Source organism: Haemaphysalis longicornis, unplaced genomic scaffold, assembly GCF_048455015.1.
Source record: "Haemaphysalis longicornis isolate Haplotype H1 unplaced genomic scaffold, Haemaphysalis longicornis Haplotype H1 scaffold_8, whole genome shotgun sequence".
Taxonomy (NCBI): domain Eukaryota; kingdom Metazoa; phylum Arthropoda; class Arachnida; order Ixodida; family Ixodidae; genus Haemaphysalis; species Haemaphysalis longicornis.
The window spans coordinates 45,609,140-45,625,544 of NW_027526445.1; the positions used below are offsets into that span (position 1 = coordinate 45,609,140).

Below are 16,405 nucleotides of genomic sequence, written 5' to 3' on the forward strand. Positions count from 1 at the left end.
CGAGGTAGCAGGCGAGCACAAAGCGACGGGCACTTGAATAGGGGCGGAGCCTCGCAGCGCAGGCGGCTCAACGAAAAAATAAAAAAAGAAAACTGGGCTTTGGAGCAGACGACACGCTCGCTCGCTTCCATACGGCGATCGTCTGCTTCATACGCACTGTAAGCAGCTTACGGTAGCCGTATCATAGGTTAATGTGACACCTTCATTACAGAGCGATGACTTTCGGTACATGACAGCGACGACCTTGTCATTGCGAGGATAAAGACAAGTCCGCACAGATATCTCGGAGCTTGCCCGCCGTCGCAGAAAACATCACGACGCTTCGAATTACGAGTTCCAACCAACGCCTGACGACGCGGCTTGTCGGCGGCGAAACGTTGACGAAGGCACCCATCACAACTTGAAATGTCCCGGCGCCATAACATCGCAACGCAACGGGGGTTAGACTCTATCCCCCGTATTCTGAGTCCCTCCTCCACTCGAGCCTCCGCTCGAGAGGACCCTTGAAAGCGAGTTTCGGTTTCATAAACTAACCTCCACTCGAGTGCCTCCTCCAACGGAGGAGCCGCTCGGCGATTTGGAGGAGCCGCTCACGATTTGGAGGAGCAACTCCAAGGTGTCGTCTGTGCTACCTTGAAGCAGCCCTCCAGTACTATTTTCAAGATGGCCGCCTACGCTCCTCTCGGTTCGAGCCGGCTGTGCTCGCTCGCCTCTTTCGCGGAGCATGTATCCCGCATTGACGAAGCATATAATGAAGGTTCAGGGGATTTCCGCACCGTGAATTTGCCATGTCAGCGCATAAGGTACTGGCTGAATACGCTTGAGCACTTCAGCAAGGGCGAATTCGTGTCGCGGTGCCTCTTTACCAAATTGGTCACAGCTGGAGCTGCCGAGGTGGCTGCCGAGCCAAACGCCGAGCTGCCGAACCAAACGCCAGCAACCGCGGCCACCCATTGCTCCCTGCGTTCCGGCTGCTGGTTACGTTGCGATGTTATGGCGCTGGGACATTTTAAGTTGTGATGGGTGCCTTCGTCAACGTTTCGCCGCCGACAATACGCGTCGTCAGGCGTTGGTTGGAACTCGTAATTCGAAGCGTCGTGATGTTTTCTTCGACAGCGGGCGAGCTCAGAGATATCTGTGCGGACTTGTCTTTATCCTCGCAATGACGAGGTTGTCGCTGTCATGTACCGAAAGTCATCGCTCTGTAATGAAGGTGTCACACTAACCTATGACACGGCTACCGTAAGCTGCTTACAGTGCGTATGAAGCAGACAATCGCCGTATGGAAGCCAGCGAGCGTGTCGTCTGCTCCAAAGCCCAGTTTTATTTTTTTATTTTTTCTTCGAGCCGCCTGCGCTGCGAGGCTCCGCCCCTCTCCAAGTCTTTAAGTGCCCGTCGCTTTGTGCTCGCCTGCTACCTCGCGCTTGCGTGCTGTCGAAGGGGGACATTTCTACCGGGTTCACCGTGGTGCCTGTAAAACTACACACGCACTACTTTGTAATTTGAACATTATGTCGGCTTTCAGCTGCCGATAGTGGCGTGAACCGAAAGAACAAATAATTAGGCGCTCACTGTGTCGGCGATTCCGGTCTATGATATGCGCTCGTCACGCATGGAAGCAAACCGCCCTATACCTCCAGCCCTTCCGCTGACATAGCGTTATCTTGGCTGTCATCCGGATGGGGGGCCCTGAAACTTATAGTAATCGATAGGATCAGAAAGAACAGGAGACACAACGGGATACGTGGAGACATGGAGCAGCGTGCACAAAAACAAAACAGATTTATCGTCTGCTACCGAAGTGTGTGTGCAGGGTGGCCAGACCAGAAAACAGTTATTTCTAGTTGTGTCCACCTGGTTCATGTTATTTTCGTGCTACTCTCAACCATACAAACTAATGTTTCTTAAAATAGCTGTATAATTACCTAACAAAAAATAAAAACATTAAAAAGTTATATTTCTTAGGCGTACTTTCATGTCTTGAATAAAAAAATTGCCATAACCTCGCCCCCAGATGCCTTTCGCTGCTCCTCCGAAACAGCGATCTCGAGGGTCCCTCCAAACGAAGGATTTCCTCGGAGGGTCGGTGTCACCACGTTTATGAAATGCCTGGAGACCTCGAGTGGAGGTGTTGCCCTATCCTCCACTCAACGGAGTGGAGGAAGCACTTTGAGTGGAGGAGGGATTCAGAATACGGGGGTATGTATAGATAGCATGGAGTTCTGTTGAAAATAACAAATGAAAAAACTAAGCAATCGTAAGGCATTTGTATTATCATGGGAATGCCGAAATTATTATTTTTGTAATCCCAGACTCGGCTTTAAGCACAAGTGTAGAGCCACGGCAAAAGTTGCGCAAAGCGAGGTGACAGTCGTCGCACCCCACCAGCTTTCCCATTTCAAACACTAAGGTGCACGTTCACTATGATCGATCGTAATTTCAGTAACGTTGATATGTTTAGCCATCTCCCTTTTTGCATTATATTTTACTTACGATTGATGAAATATTATCACTTGAGTGCAATAAAATAGCCCGTCACGCTATCGGACACTGCTTGAACATTTTTCGGCGATGTAGCCTGCGCCGCCCCTTTTGAAGTGTCGACCGTCCGATTCCCGCCGCTCGCAAGCTCGCTGTCAAAGGCAGCAATAACTCCGCGTTTTATAACAACACAATGAGTCCGAAATTTCACTTCAAGCGCGAACCGCGCCTCACACGAAACGCGGTGAATTCGTGGGCACCGCGTTGTTTTCTATGAACTCCCCCTTTCGAGTGGCGCATCTTCCCGTAACAGATAAAACTAAATGTAAACCTAGCCACCCCCATAACCAAAAGCACGGTAGAAATCTGTGAAGAGCGGTCTGCCTGAACTAGAGTGAACTAGCCTGAACTACAAGCAACTGCCTCGCCCGCTGGCCATGTTTTCCGATCCTCACAATACCACGATGGCGGCGCCCCGTGTACGTACGTAATGTCATTCCGGAGACACGGCGTTCAGAAAATTGCCGTTTTGTCATTAACTTGAAAAAGTTCTGTCGCCTCAGTAAACATTAGTATTTTTATACAGGACTTAGCAATGATTTTCGATGGGAAACCTTTAAAAACATACAGAATATAACATGAGCAACCCGACATTGTGACTTCGGAAAAAACTATTTCGGGGACCATTTTATGCGGTTTTTTTTATTGAATGATCAGTAAATTAATTTTTACAAACAGCATCACCTTGGGGGTAATTGAAAATTATGTGGTCAGTAAGCATTTTTCCCCACTGAAACTGATGGGTGCGTTAAAATCGTTGGCTCACAGACTGTTTTGGAGCAGTTTGGCGCAATTTTACCAATTTTCAAGCTTTTGGAGCAGCCTGGCACAGGAAAACAAATTTGTATCAAATCTGCGCAATATGCGCTGCTGTCTCACCCCTGGGTATGCAATATGTACGCCTGTTGCAAAACCCCACTTCAAAATATAGGTTAGCTGAGGCCCCCCGCTTTGTTGTAGCTGCAAGGCAACTCTATTGGTGCAGCACCTGGGTGACAGAAGCTGGGCTTTGCCTAATAACAGAACTTAAGGCGGGACCCACGTCCTTTGAAAACCAAAAAGTAGCAAAATAATCTATTTTTCGAAAACCGTGTGCTTAGGTTGTGCATGTCATAAACTACCCTTTTTAAAATGATCAGCCCCTAATTCATTAAAAAAAAAATGTAAAAAAAAAAAAAAAAAACTAACATACAACGAGCCGCGGCATCTCCTGGAGGACAAACAAACGCGGAACCAACCCCCAACTTTGTGAAAACGCTGCTGCCATGCCGTCTTCCGTAGAGCTGCCATTTTGGTCTTGTTTGGTTAGTAGTTTCTCGCGCTTTCTTTTCCCGCCATTAGTGCTAGTGGCCAAGGCATGGTTCACTTACAATTACGGGTCTCACAGGGCTTTTGAGTTCCCCTAGTCCTGTGGGCGAAGCTACAATTGTACCTTGCGTGCGCTCCTCGAGTGAGCAAGGTATGAACGCAATTTGCTGCAGTCCCTTAAGGGTGAATGATCAGTCATCGTCGGCTGTATTGAGGAAGTCCCATTTGGACCCCGCGTCAGGGCAGCGCGATTCGGAGCGGGAAAGCTCCGAGAGGACGTACCCAGGTGAGCAGGCCGCAGCGGAAGCACAGGGTGGCCAGGTCAAAGCGCTTGCCAACGCGCGGCGACAGCTCCCGCCCTTCCACAAAGTCGTTCAGCCAGTTGCCTGCACGGGAGGTGGAGAGGCCGAGGGCAGGCAAGCCGCGAGTCACATGACGGTGCTCCCAGTGTCCGAAACACATCCGTGTAGTTTTTCAAAAAGCTGGCAAAAATGAACCATGAGACAAGCAAACTTAGCGCAATTTCAAGCCAGCTCGGAACATGGCTGCATTCCAGGCAACGGCGGACTGAACGCACGGGCCTTGCATGAGGTGTCAATAAATTCAGTTTAGTTCACGCACGAGTACAGTCACGCACAAATGAAATGAGGACAGGAAAATATGAATCAAAATGGGCAAAATCAAAGTGGGGACTACGATGATGATAGTGACTGGTTCGACATGCTGGCTTTTTCAAAGCAAACACGTTACGCTCATTAATAATGACAAATATGCATTATTGCTGTAAGTAAACCATACGGATAGTGGACATGAGTGGTGCGGTTGAAAAGGGGCATTGTCCCCTTTGTTACTGTAACAAAGGCAAGTGACAATTTCAATTGCACGGAAAGAAATTGCACTATTTGTGTGTTCTGATTCATATTTCCGTGGTTACATTTTCACTTGTCTATGACTGTACAAGAGGGGCTTGGAAAAACGCTGCAGTAATGTGGCTTGCCAAAGCTCCGACAGCCCCGATTACATGGACAATAAGTGCGTACGTGGCAAAATAACATCAAAATAACAAAACTGAATACAACAAAAAATAACTTCATCTGACTGGAGCATTTAGCAGTCAAGGGGTGCAACTTGAGCCATCTGCACACATCTTCCCCTTAATCTTGGTGTTCAAAGTGCTCACAGCACTGGGACAAAGAACGAAGAAAAGAAATACCGTATTTTTGCGCGCATAGCCCGCACCAAAAAGTGCGAAAATTTCAAGGATGAAGTAGAGGTGCGGATTATATGAGAGTTATTTTCTTTGGCGTTGTTTCACTGCAACGCGCATTTGGCCGCGATGCCCCACAGCAGTAATACCGACTAAGCCACTGTTTCCCAGTGACAGTGCTTATTTTGCACATACCACTCAACAATATACCAACTTGAAAAAATGTATGCGGCAAGTCATCTAGTTACGTAGCCAGCTAGGTAAGTTCTTTTGCATAAACAAAGGTGTAATGCTGCTCAAGTAATAGCTTTGCTACATCCTCTTATGTATAAAATTTGCGGGCAACACGCCGGGATATATATATTTTTTATTCATCGATGGAAAGTGGGGGTGCGGGTTATATGCGCGAAAATACGGTATGTGCTTTGAACGGCAAGATGAACAGCTGCCAACTGGCCCAACTGTCCGTTCCGCTTCAGCACATCGTCGTCACGCGAAGTGAGGCTCACCGGAGTTGCCCGGCGGGTAGATGTGCTCCCAGGGCGCCCAGCGGCCCTTGACGAAGAGCGCCAGGGACAGGACTAGGGCAAACACCAGGGTTGTCACCAGCAGCTGCAGGCTGTACCGGTACGGTATGGTCACGGGGAAGCCGTAGTAGGTCAGCGCACCGAATGCCCCCACCGTCACCAGCAGGTTCGCCCAGCCTGGAGGACAGGAGGGCACAAGAGGTCGACAGTCAGCCTTCGCGGTTTCCGAGTGACACGCAACCACAACAGCAGGCACCTCCTGTCAGCAAGAACGTTCTCTTTTTGCTACCCCGACACCCAACACCATGAGCAACGAAGCTACTACCCATTCTCGGTGATGCGGTGGCAGGATCTCCTGGACGCTAGAAACGGCAGCAAACAGTCAGCACTAGTTCTTCTAAAGGGGCCCTGCAGCACTTACCATCGACTACTCGGAATGTATTTTGGGGTAAAGTCTATTGTCCCAGCAATCTCCTCCAGTGAGAATTATGAAAATCCGCTCACTATCACCAAAACTACACACAATCTCATAATTGTTCCATCTCAACTCGACCGTGGGCAACGCGACGAAAGCTGCTCGCTCTAACAGAGGATGGGGCAGCTCGCGGCGTTCTCTTCAGCAGCCTTCAATATGTCACCAGCCGAATCCTTTATGCCGCAACGTGGAAGGGTCTATTTCTGGTTAGGTGCCACAAAAAAGCAGCCATGGGAGCCTGCTCGCACGTGCGCGCTCGGGCTGGTAGGGCGTTTTTGAAGCAATAAACGTTCGTGGCCGAGTCGTCTTGTTGAAAGGGGAGTAATGAGTTTGCCACTCAAAATTGTGCGTACAGGTTCAGGCATAGAAGAGGTTGGTACACGGTGCCCACGTACCCATGCCTATGGGAGCCTCATAAAGTATGTCCTATTTTTGATTATATTTTTTGTTTAAAAATTGTATTAAATGAGGGTCTCGCGCCAGCATTCATAACTCCAGTTTAACTCCATGAAACTCTAGGGGAGGCTCTGGCCTGTGCAATGAACCAAAAGTAATGAGATCGGACGAATCCTCGAAGCATAGTGATGAAATAACCAAACAGCTGAACATTTCAATTGGGTGTGCCTTGGTGTAAAAGGTGGCCATATCAAAACTTGCAGCTCAATTTTATTTCTTGAGGTTCGTTGCACAACCACTAATGTGAGAAAGAATGTGCCAAGTTTCACTAAAAAATATTTAAGGAATGAGCTAGAATGTTCGCATGCGGAGAAATCGTCAAAAAATAGGTTCCGAGAAAATCAACAAAAAAAGATTTAAAGCAAGCACAGCGCTTACGTAAGATGATCACGCGAGCTAAGATTCCCCACCTTTCTAGCTACTTCCTTCTTGGGTCTTCCTTGTGTATGATTTTGCTCGTGCGGCACTTCATCTTTTTTCGCTAGCTTCCTTTGCAGTATCAGTGCTCTGACCAGATGCCTTTGCGATGCGCGACTGATCATTCGTTTTTGGTATTTGGTTTTTCCCATTCTGTGACTTTTTTCACTCTAAACTTCCCCATAGTCCGGCTGCCAGCAAGAAAAACTAAGCGTCAGAGAGTGAGCACATCCACCAAGCAATCCGACACTCCTGTGACGCGCGCACGAAGGCTCCTGAACGTAAGCAACACACGCGAAACATTGCACATCTGCCTGGTGAAAAGTTTGATATTAATTGATAAACAAAGTGTTGAAAACGTTATTAGGGCATTATTACATTTTTGCATGTGACACAAATTGTTAAATAACAAGCTAAGAACTCCATACCAGGGCATTTTTGTGTTTCACATGAAACTGGCAGTTTCTGTTTCGTGGACATTTTTTTATGCATCTTTTGGAAGAAACTGTGTAGGCAGAAATTTTTACAGCAAAATGATGCTTGCATCTCGCATTCTGTGCTGGATACACACGTTAAGCTGGCTGTCATCGCCTTCGCTCGCCCCTGAAGTTGTTGGCGACCGTCAGGAGTGATAAACGTCCTGTCAAGCTGTACTCGCTGCTGCGGGCCGCTTTCACCAGAATCAGTCGTACAGTTGGTGGTCGCGCCGAGAGCCACCGCTTCATCCGCTGCCGGCTGATGGTAGGTTTCGACGTCTGCTGAAGGTTCCTGAAGGTGTTAAGCTTGCTTGCAGCGCACCTTTTTGCCGTTTTTGTGAGCACTGCGGAACTTTCGGGATGGTTTTGCCATGCTTTGTGCCGGACGGGTTTTCCAAAATGGGCACGCCCAGGTTGAAAACGATGGCCGCACCTGGTGACCAGGGCCAATGAAAAGTGCCCGTTCCATCACGTGACGAGCAGTGACCAACAGTACAGGTGCATTTCGTGTTTTGTTTTGTTCATTTTCCCATATGCCGCACCAGTAGGAAAGAGAGAGAGAGAGAGAGAGAAAAGAGGAGGAGGAGAAGAAGAACACGCTTTTGAATGCTACCAACATGGCAGCTCTACGCCGCGCAAATCAAGGACGGTGCGCCGCTCAAAATCAGTGTTTTAGACAATGCTTTGCATCGTTTTTCAGCCAGAAACGTACCGTTATTTGGCATTTTGCAAATAAATACGCTGATTTTGGCCCCGAAACTTTACCAAGAAGTGGAAAATGACTGCGAACGCGGATCATTAAATCGAAAAATGGGTTTTATCGCGATTTTTTTGGCTCCCAAGACCCGTGAGCACTCTTAACACTAAGTAGACGAAAACACTACAGTGGACCCATTGATGCCTCCTGCCTAGGAGCATGCATGTAAAAGGTGGACCGCAGACGATGCTGGCTATCTTTGATCAACGCCCGTCCTACGTGCCTCCTCACACTGCCCTCAGCATCCTCTCACCTCCTCGATCAGTGTGGTCCATCGCAGCTTGAAAAAGGCATTTCCAGAGCAGAAAGGGAGAGACAGGGATGGGGAGAGTGTGGGGCCTTCCGCGCGGAAGCTACACGCAGGTTATGAGGCACTAAGCCTAGTGCAGGGCTCCAGATTAATTCTCACCGCCTGGGGGGGGGGGGGGGGGGGGGGTCTTTAACGAGCACCGAAATGTCATGAACACACAGGCGTTTTCACTTTCCGGCTCCACCAGAGGGCCTCACCGTTGAGGGCGTAGTCGTAGGCGATGCGGTGCTTGAGGGCCTTGGAGGGGAAGCCCTGGACGCGGCGCCCCAGGGGCAGCGCCTGCACCAGGGCCTGCAGCAGCAGGAAGGCCCCGTAGCCCGCGTACAGCTTCCAGTGGAAGTACGCCGACAGCTCCCAGGGGACGCGCGGCGCCTGCAGCACCGTGCACTGCTCCTGCACACAGGGGAAGAGGCATTGGGCATGAGAACAGGCAGACTCTCTCCTTCCCCTCGTGCTTACAACCATACTCGAGTACGAGTCGAAAACGGCAGTGGCTAATATACGTTGCATTCACTGGTGAGGCATGAATGCAGGCAACCATGGGAGTGCGCCATCACTGGTTACATTGGGCTCCGCGGGATGGCGGGCGAAGCAAAGAAATTGACAGGTAAACTTGTAAGTGAATACCACCTATAGCATGCCACTCCGTTGAAGTGACCTGTCCGGATGTCAACACGTGCGCGCACTTTGAACCGAGGTTGCACTGAGCCCGTGACACTTTTTGCCTTTTCTCGCCTACTTTGTTTGTCATCGCTGCAGGAATTTATCAGTAGGTTGAGCCTGGAAAAACTGCGGGGATGACTCATGGAGATTGCAATACTTACAGTCATGCCCTCCTTGTGCCGCGCAGAGGAAACTTCGATTATTGTTCTTAAGTTGTACCCAAGTACAGCAAGGCAGCATTGCAAGAGATATTTAAAGGGGCAGACTGGTCTTAGAGCAATTTTTTTCATTTACGAACCAACTGTAGTGAAACTGCACAGCATTATGGTGTTTTTGGGCTGATTTCGAATCGGCAATCATATTTTCTGCAAGTTGATTATTTTTTGAGATAACTAATGATTAATTGCCTTTATTCTGGGTCACAATCACAAAATAACCTCTCCATACTGAATGGCTATTACTCCGTGGCTGGGCAGACAAATGACTGAAGAATACAACGTTGGGAAGAACTGTGTTGATTTGCTATTTTTGGTCATTTTACAACACACTGAACTTCACACCTCCCATGCTCTGCCAGAAATAGCTCACAGGGGTGTCAATTGAAAACAATAATTGTCCAAAGCCTCCATTCGAACAACTTGTTTTCAACATTGTATGCTCCCCACATTTCGGTATCACAAAAAAAAAAAAAAAAAAAAAAAAAAAAAAAAAAAAAAAAGGGTAGTACCTGCTCTGAGTGCCAAGATATCCGAGGGCAAAATGCTAGCTTCGCATGCAAGAAAAGTGCTGTTTCACCATCGAATTCTGCGGGAGCTCTAGAGTGCACCTTAAAATGATATTTACAATAAAATATGCTGCCTTTTGATGAGGAAATTCGTAGGCTGATAGGAAAATGGCGACGGATGCTGAAAATGCCGCTTTTTAGAAAAATACTTTTTTTTTTACCATTTTTCGGCCCCAAAGACCCATCTTCCCCCCTAAGGGACTCGGGAAAGGCATCTTTGCAACGAAGGTCTCTTGTATGCGATGCTTCTAACAAAACGAACATAGGAAAACGAACTAAACCGTTTTTGTTTGAGCGTCCCTTATACCAGTGTCTCTTGTAATGAGGCTTTAGTGTATAGCACGCTGGTGGCTGGTGACGTCTGGAAATGGGAATGCAAACGATGTCGGCAGTGACGGCGCATAGTGGCAGTTGCTTTCCATTTGAGCGACGTGTGTGTGGGTGTGTGTGTGTATTTCCCACCCGGCGGGCATTTTTCCTCCACTTCCTTTCTGTATTTCCAAATCCTTTACCTGTTTCAATGACCTACCACATCCTCCCCTTTGCTTTCTGAGGTTTTCTTGACTGCCAACCATTATTCTGTCTTAATTCAATGAGCCCCTCATTTCCTATTCTGATTCACTATATATATATAAAGAAGAAGAGGAGGAAGAGAAAAGAGGGAGACGGACCTTCCGACAGAGCAGGTAGAGCAGCAGGACCGCAGCGGGCAGGAAGGCCAGCCAGCAGAGGGCCTTGGCCGAGGTCAGCAGGCCAGCGGGCACCCGCACAGCCAGGCGCAGATGGCCCAGCCTGCTGGAGGAGGCGGAGGGCGGCACCAGGATGCCCTTGGACTCCAGCTGCTGCCGCGACGTCGAGGGGCCGCCCATCGCCCCCCCGTGCTCCTCGTCCAGCTGCACGACACGGGGCAAGGGGGAGGGGGGAGCTTCAAAGTCGCCCTGCCAAGCACAGTCTCACAGGAGGACGACACACATCATCGACAGCTGCGGAGGCTGAGCGCCCGCGCGGCTGTATCAAACCCTAACCGCGTCGCACTGTGTTCCGTCGCACCTCTCACCAGCGGCAAGATTAGCTCGAATCAGCCACTACGCACTGCCTTCCCTCTGGGCGTTCACTCACAAGGCAGGCATCAATCACCGGATGTGATTGTGCAGCGCATACGCACGTGTGTGCATGCACATTTCTTTTTGCCCCCTACGGCACCCCCTTTCCCCCCTATTGGACCAAAGAGCCATCCCACAGGAAGTAAAGACATATCATCCATTCATTTCTTCATTCAGTAGAATGTGCGAGCATTTGTCGGCGAATCCTCCCACCACAAGTCTGTCCATCTATCTTCCATTAAAACTTTGAAGTTCAAAATAGTTTTTTGCCACTAGTGCCAGCAAGTTTTACGAGCTGTAAAGTTAGTTCCAACTGTTGCACTGAAAAACCGCCCCCTATTCACCGGGGTTCATAGCATCGGAAAATATAATGATTAGTTTTACGACCAACACTGTTTTGTCTATTGTTCCTTCAAAAATGGCTAATAATTAAAATCTTGGGAAGTAACTGGGTGACTCAAAAGATAACAGATTTAATATCGCGGCGAAAAAAGCAGCAACACTGATACGTTTCAGAGTTTACTCAAAAATTAAAAGAACCTGTTTTAGGACCCAGGTCCCCCCTTAGGCTGGGCCTTTCGTTATTAAGAGAGGCTGTTTTTTTATAATCCCGCTATATGACCTCTGAAACACACATAAAGGTGTAATACCTGTCCTACACGACTGTTTCAAAGGCCTCCCAAAGGCCATCAAACCAATTGTCTACTGAGTGCCCCATTTTAAATACATGGGGCTTAAGTGAACGTTCAGCTATCAATTGAAAGTTGAAGTGCTGAGATGGGCCCCTCAAAAGAAAGCTAACACAGTGGCATCTGACTATTCCCACTCTGAGGTTTTCTTTTTTTTTAGTGATATTCCTTTCCTGAGTGCCCACTCTGACAAAACACTGAAACTGGCTATGTTTTCGCCCAGCTGGCTAACTTCCTGTGTGATTTGGCAAGACTTGGGCACAGTTAATCACAAAGTTGCGACGCTTTTAGGTCTATGAGCGATCGGTAAAAAATGGGCAAACCAAATTCAAGCACAGAAGTACTACTACTCACTGTTGCTAAGGGGTACTGACAACAAATTTTTATGCCTCTTTCTTTATTCTTTTATCTATGCGTCATGGCCTGGAAAACCCGAAACAGCACTTTAAACACTTGAGCGCATGGCAATTACACAGAAGGGCTTGAAAAGCGTCCGTTTTGGTTTCCCAGGCTTCCAGCACAGACAGTGCACACAACGACCTAACCGTTTTGTGCAGACGTCCAACCACCGCAGAGGCCGGTAAATGCGTTGCATCGACCTCACGGCCGCCAGAGTTGAGCCGCTGAGCTGCCTGGAGGTGTTTTGGCCTACCATCGCCGCGGGTATTCGATGACCACTTTCAATAAGAGTTCCGATGGCGACTTCTACTGCAATAAACAGCCTCAGCTCCTTTCCCGCATGTGAAACTTTGTTTTTGGCACGAGTGCCTTCTCTTTCTGGGCACCAGTGATGCCTGTAGCTCCGGCTTCGTGCATCAGTTTGTGAACACGCTAGCGCCTTGCCGCAGCTCGCCAGACCAGGCCTGCGATGTGATGTCACAAGTTTCTGAAGAACGTCAGAGGCTCACAGCTACACGGTCTCTCTTCCCTACCATGGAGCGATGTCGCACCGATGTCCATTTGATGTGCGCCGCTCCGCACGTTCTTCCGACAGCGCAATAAATGCGATCAAATTGAAGCAAGTTCCGCGCATCGCTGGCCGCTCATATTTCGGCCAGGGTATTTAGGTATTCTGTTGAGTAAAAGAAGCAAACTGTGCTACAGCATCAACCCCAAACATTGGCATCAGTATCCCTTTACACAACTTAATGCATTCTGCAAGAATTTAACAAATGCTGCTCGGAAAAACAAGAACTTGCGTTTACGCACACCACTGCTCCCTGACCATATCATGTTTTTATTTGGGTGTGCGCAGAGGACACGCAGAGGTCAGAACGCCCACAAACTGACCCCACTCTAATGCCAAGAGAGTGTTGTCTAATACCCCAGCCACACAGCAAATCTAATGTCAATTAAAGCAAATAACATCAGCTATAAACCACATCCGGTTAGACCACGTGGGTCTACACAGCAAAGTAAATGCCACTTGATAATGATTGCAGTGACAATTAGGAAGCTGGACGAATTGCAAGACAGTAATAACAAAATAATTTTCATTTTGAAAAAAAAAAAAAAAAAAGAGAAAGAAAGAAAGAAGGAAGGAAGGAAAGTGTAGCTCTGTCTTAGGCGACATTCACATCCCAAGCCGAGACAAGTAGGTAAGTAACAAATCCAGATTTGGGCAGCAGCAAACATGGCAGGGCTTTGCAAAGGTGTTTGCATTTTTTTTAAAATTTAGTACAACATAAGTTCCTTGTCTAGTCACGGACGACTGTTGTCGAGGCTACTTATTTCAATCAGAAGCTAATGCAAGTGTGTTCCGCAAACTCATTTGATTGCCGAATGCCATTCGTATAAATTTCATTTTCATGTAGTGCCAAAATAATGTCACTGACGGCTAATGTAATTTGCTGTGAATGTCTCTAGGTTTGTCGTGTGACAGGGGTAATATATAACTGGATAACTCGCCAGGCAACGAGTAACCATTGACTGAGAGTTAAAACTTACGCTGCACTCGCTGTCCTGTAAACGCGCAAAAACAGAAATGCAAGGACCGGAGGTGAAAATTAATCCCCCTAAGAAGCACGCAGTAAAATCCTCCAAAAGCATCACGTACGGACGTCCCTCAACACCCGATAAAAAATGTAAGATGCGTCTATGCACCTTACAAGAAAAAGAAAAAAAAAAAAAAAAACACACACACACACACACATCTTCAGGCCGTGAACGATGCCGAGGGTGTGAAGCACTGGGACACAAGTTGTATATTGCTTGTGTGATGAGCGTCATCGTCTGTGTGTGCTGATGCACTCTCGAGTTTTAAATGATTTTGAGGTGCAGTAAATGCACTGTAAATGACAAGCGCCACACGAAAGACAATTCGCGTCCCAGTACTTCGCACCCTCGGCATCGTTCACGGCTTCTTTTTCCGCGAATTATCATAATGTGTTTAGGGTTTTTGCTTTATTTTTGCGTCTTGTACCCTTTGAAATTCGCGCTCTTTGCTACTGCAGTTACCTGCGCTCTCCCCAGATGGCGCGCGGATGGTACTACAGTGTGCGCCGCTCTCGATAGATGGCGTACAGAGCTGTGCGCACGGACATCGCCAGACATCGGCACAGACATTGCGAGGTCCTAAAGGGCGTCGCCCTTAAAAAGGGAACGCGAGCTACGAGATCACTGAAGGGCTCTATCTCTAAAACAAGCTCTTTGCTTTAAGGGGTAAACGTACTGCCTTGAAAAGCTTTTGTAACTGGCTCATCTCATATAATTATCTTGATGAAAGTGCCCTAAAACAACTGCATATACACGTGTGACGCCAGACCCAGTGACGCTCAGTCAATAGCATCGAACTGAAAAATACCAACCCCCCCCATTACCTCGAAGAAAGAATTGCCAAATAGAGTTGGATCCACGTTTCGAGAAATGTCAGGTGATATGCACACACCCACGAAGCGCAATCTGGAAGGCTTGCCAGGTAACAAAAAAAAAGGGGACAAGAAAAAAAATTTTTTTTTTCAGGGCCATTTTTTTTCAAGCAGAGAAAAACTAGTAGCCTTTTGAGGGTTACCCAAAACTTCCCACCCACAAAGATTTTTCAGACACTGTGTTTCAAATCACTGTCTCTTTTATCAACGGGAAGGGAGACGACCCTGACAGCTGCCCACAGCACATTTCAGTTCGGGTGGTCAGAATGTTACTTTTTGCCCCAAGGATGCAGAGTTTTGCATCCATACCTGCGCAGCCCAACAGAACAGACCAAAGAAAGACCATTCCCACCGTTTGTTCCCACTGGAACCCAGGGGTCGCAAAACGCCCGCATTTTTGAGGACACGTTAGGCGAAAAGAAATGAACTGCAGCGATGTGCACTGTGTACTTACGCTGTACTGCACCACCAGAGGGGAACGGGGAAAAAAGGGAGGGGCCTGGGGAAATGGGGAAACAGAAATGGGGAAAAGGTGGGGTTTTACTGTAAACTGGGGAAAAACATTGCAAGAAAACGCGGTTCAGTATGTCAGTGGAACGAAAAGTTCAGCTAGTTGGATATTTAACGCACAGACAGACGACACACAAGACGAAGACGACAACACGAGTACGAATATGAATCAGAATGTCAACCTGTCGTTACAAGAGGCCTTGTTACACCATGGAGTGAGAACAAGACACGAGGTGAAATGGTGCTTCGTAGGGAAGCCAGATTATGTCGCAAGCGATTGGCCTAGGTTGGGCTAGTGGCATTTCATTGCACAGCTTCAAAATGAATTGTGGCCGCTATCACTTCGTTAATCTGGTGCCACTATACCCTCCCCTTCACAGCTACAAGCTTTGAGATCCGTGTATGGTTTCACTGCGACTATCTGACCACTCGCCCGCATCTGCTGCAGTACACTGTCCCGAGTCCTCCATATATTCTTGCTCAGTTTGTTACACACAACCAACAGCCAAGGCTTAGTGCAAGAAAAGCAAGCCTGCCACTCATGTGAGCAGCGTTTCTGCTGCAGATGGCAGCCTTTGGAGGTTCAAATCTGCCCGCTAGCAGCTTCGGCAGCCTCTCAGCACTTCAATTACAGCAATGCCCAGAGATTACCACAGCTACAATGCACGCCTTCGAGTTCCCCAGCCCAACGGGCACCGTCAAAAATGAAGATTGGGAAAACGCCCCGCCATAAACACAGAGCGAGATGCAATGCAAGCTGCCCTTCGTTCCCTCGTAACCCCTTATACGCTTATACTAAATAGCTTGGGTATCCCCATTTTCGGCCACACGTATAATAAAATGGCTCCTCATGTAGTGAAGCTCTTCCTGCAAACTAAAGCTGGAGATCCTGCACGAACATTTTTCATATAAGCCTAAAGGCTGACATGGTGGTGATTGCACAGATTGATTGATTGATTGATTGACTGCAGCGTTTAACACGCCAGAGCTTACACCTGCAGGCCATGAGGCGTGCCGTAGCGGAAAGCTCCGGACTGACCTTGAATATCCGGGGATTTTTTAACCTGCTTTAAGATCTTGACAAACGGGCGCTTTTGCTTTCTGCCCCCACCAGAAAAGCAGCCATCGCGACGAGGATATCGAGCCCGCAACCTTGGGCTCAGCAGCACAACGCCTTAGCCGCTGAGCCACCGCGGCAAATGTGGTGATTGCAGTGCATGCCTGGCAATACTTACGGTAATGCTACCTCCATAAAAAGAACACTGGGGAAGGAGTGAGAGAGAGAGAGAGAGAGAGAGAGAGAGAGAGAGAGAGA

The 16,405-nt window shown here is 48.1% G+C and overlaps 1 protein-coding gene across 3 annotated transcripts in view; it reads right to left on the reverse strand.

Moving 5' to 3' along the window:
- Nucleotides 1–16,405, reverse strand: part of LOC144149193 (delta(14)-sterol reductase TM7SF2-like) — a 43,820-nt gene that overhangs the window by 12,240 nt on the left and 15,175 nt on the right. For 2 of the 3 annotated variants that reach the window (XM_077680721.1, XM_077680720.1), the window contains exons 5-9: nucleotides 15,035–15,079; nucleotides 10,593–10,814; nucleotides 8,672–8,867; nucleotides 5,566–5,760; nucleotides 4,132–4,235 (exon numbers count right to left, since the gene is read on the reverse strand). In XM_077680721.1, coding sequence (XP_077536847.1) covers nucleotides 4,132–4,235; nucleotides 5,566–5,760; nucleotides 8,672–8,867; nucleotides 10,593–10,814; nucleotides 15,035–15,079 — 762 coding nt within the window. The remainder of the gene's footprint in view (nucleotides 1–4,131; nucleotides 4,236–5,565; nucleotides 5,761–8,671; nucleotides 8,868–10,592; nucleotides 10,815–15,034; nucleotides 15,080–16,405) is intronic. The other variant, XM_077680722.1, reaches the window with a different exon arrangement.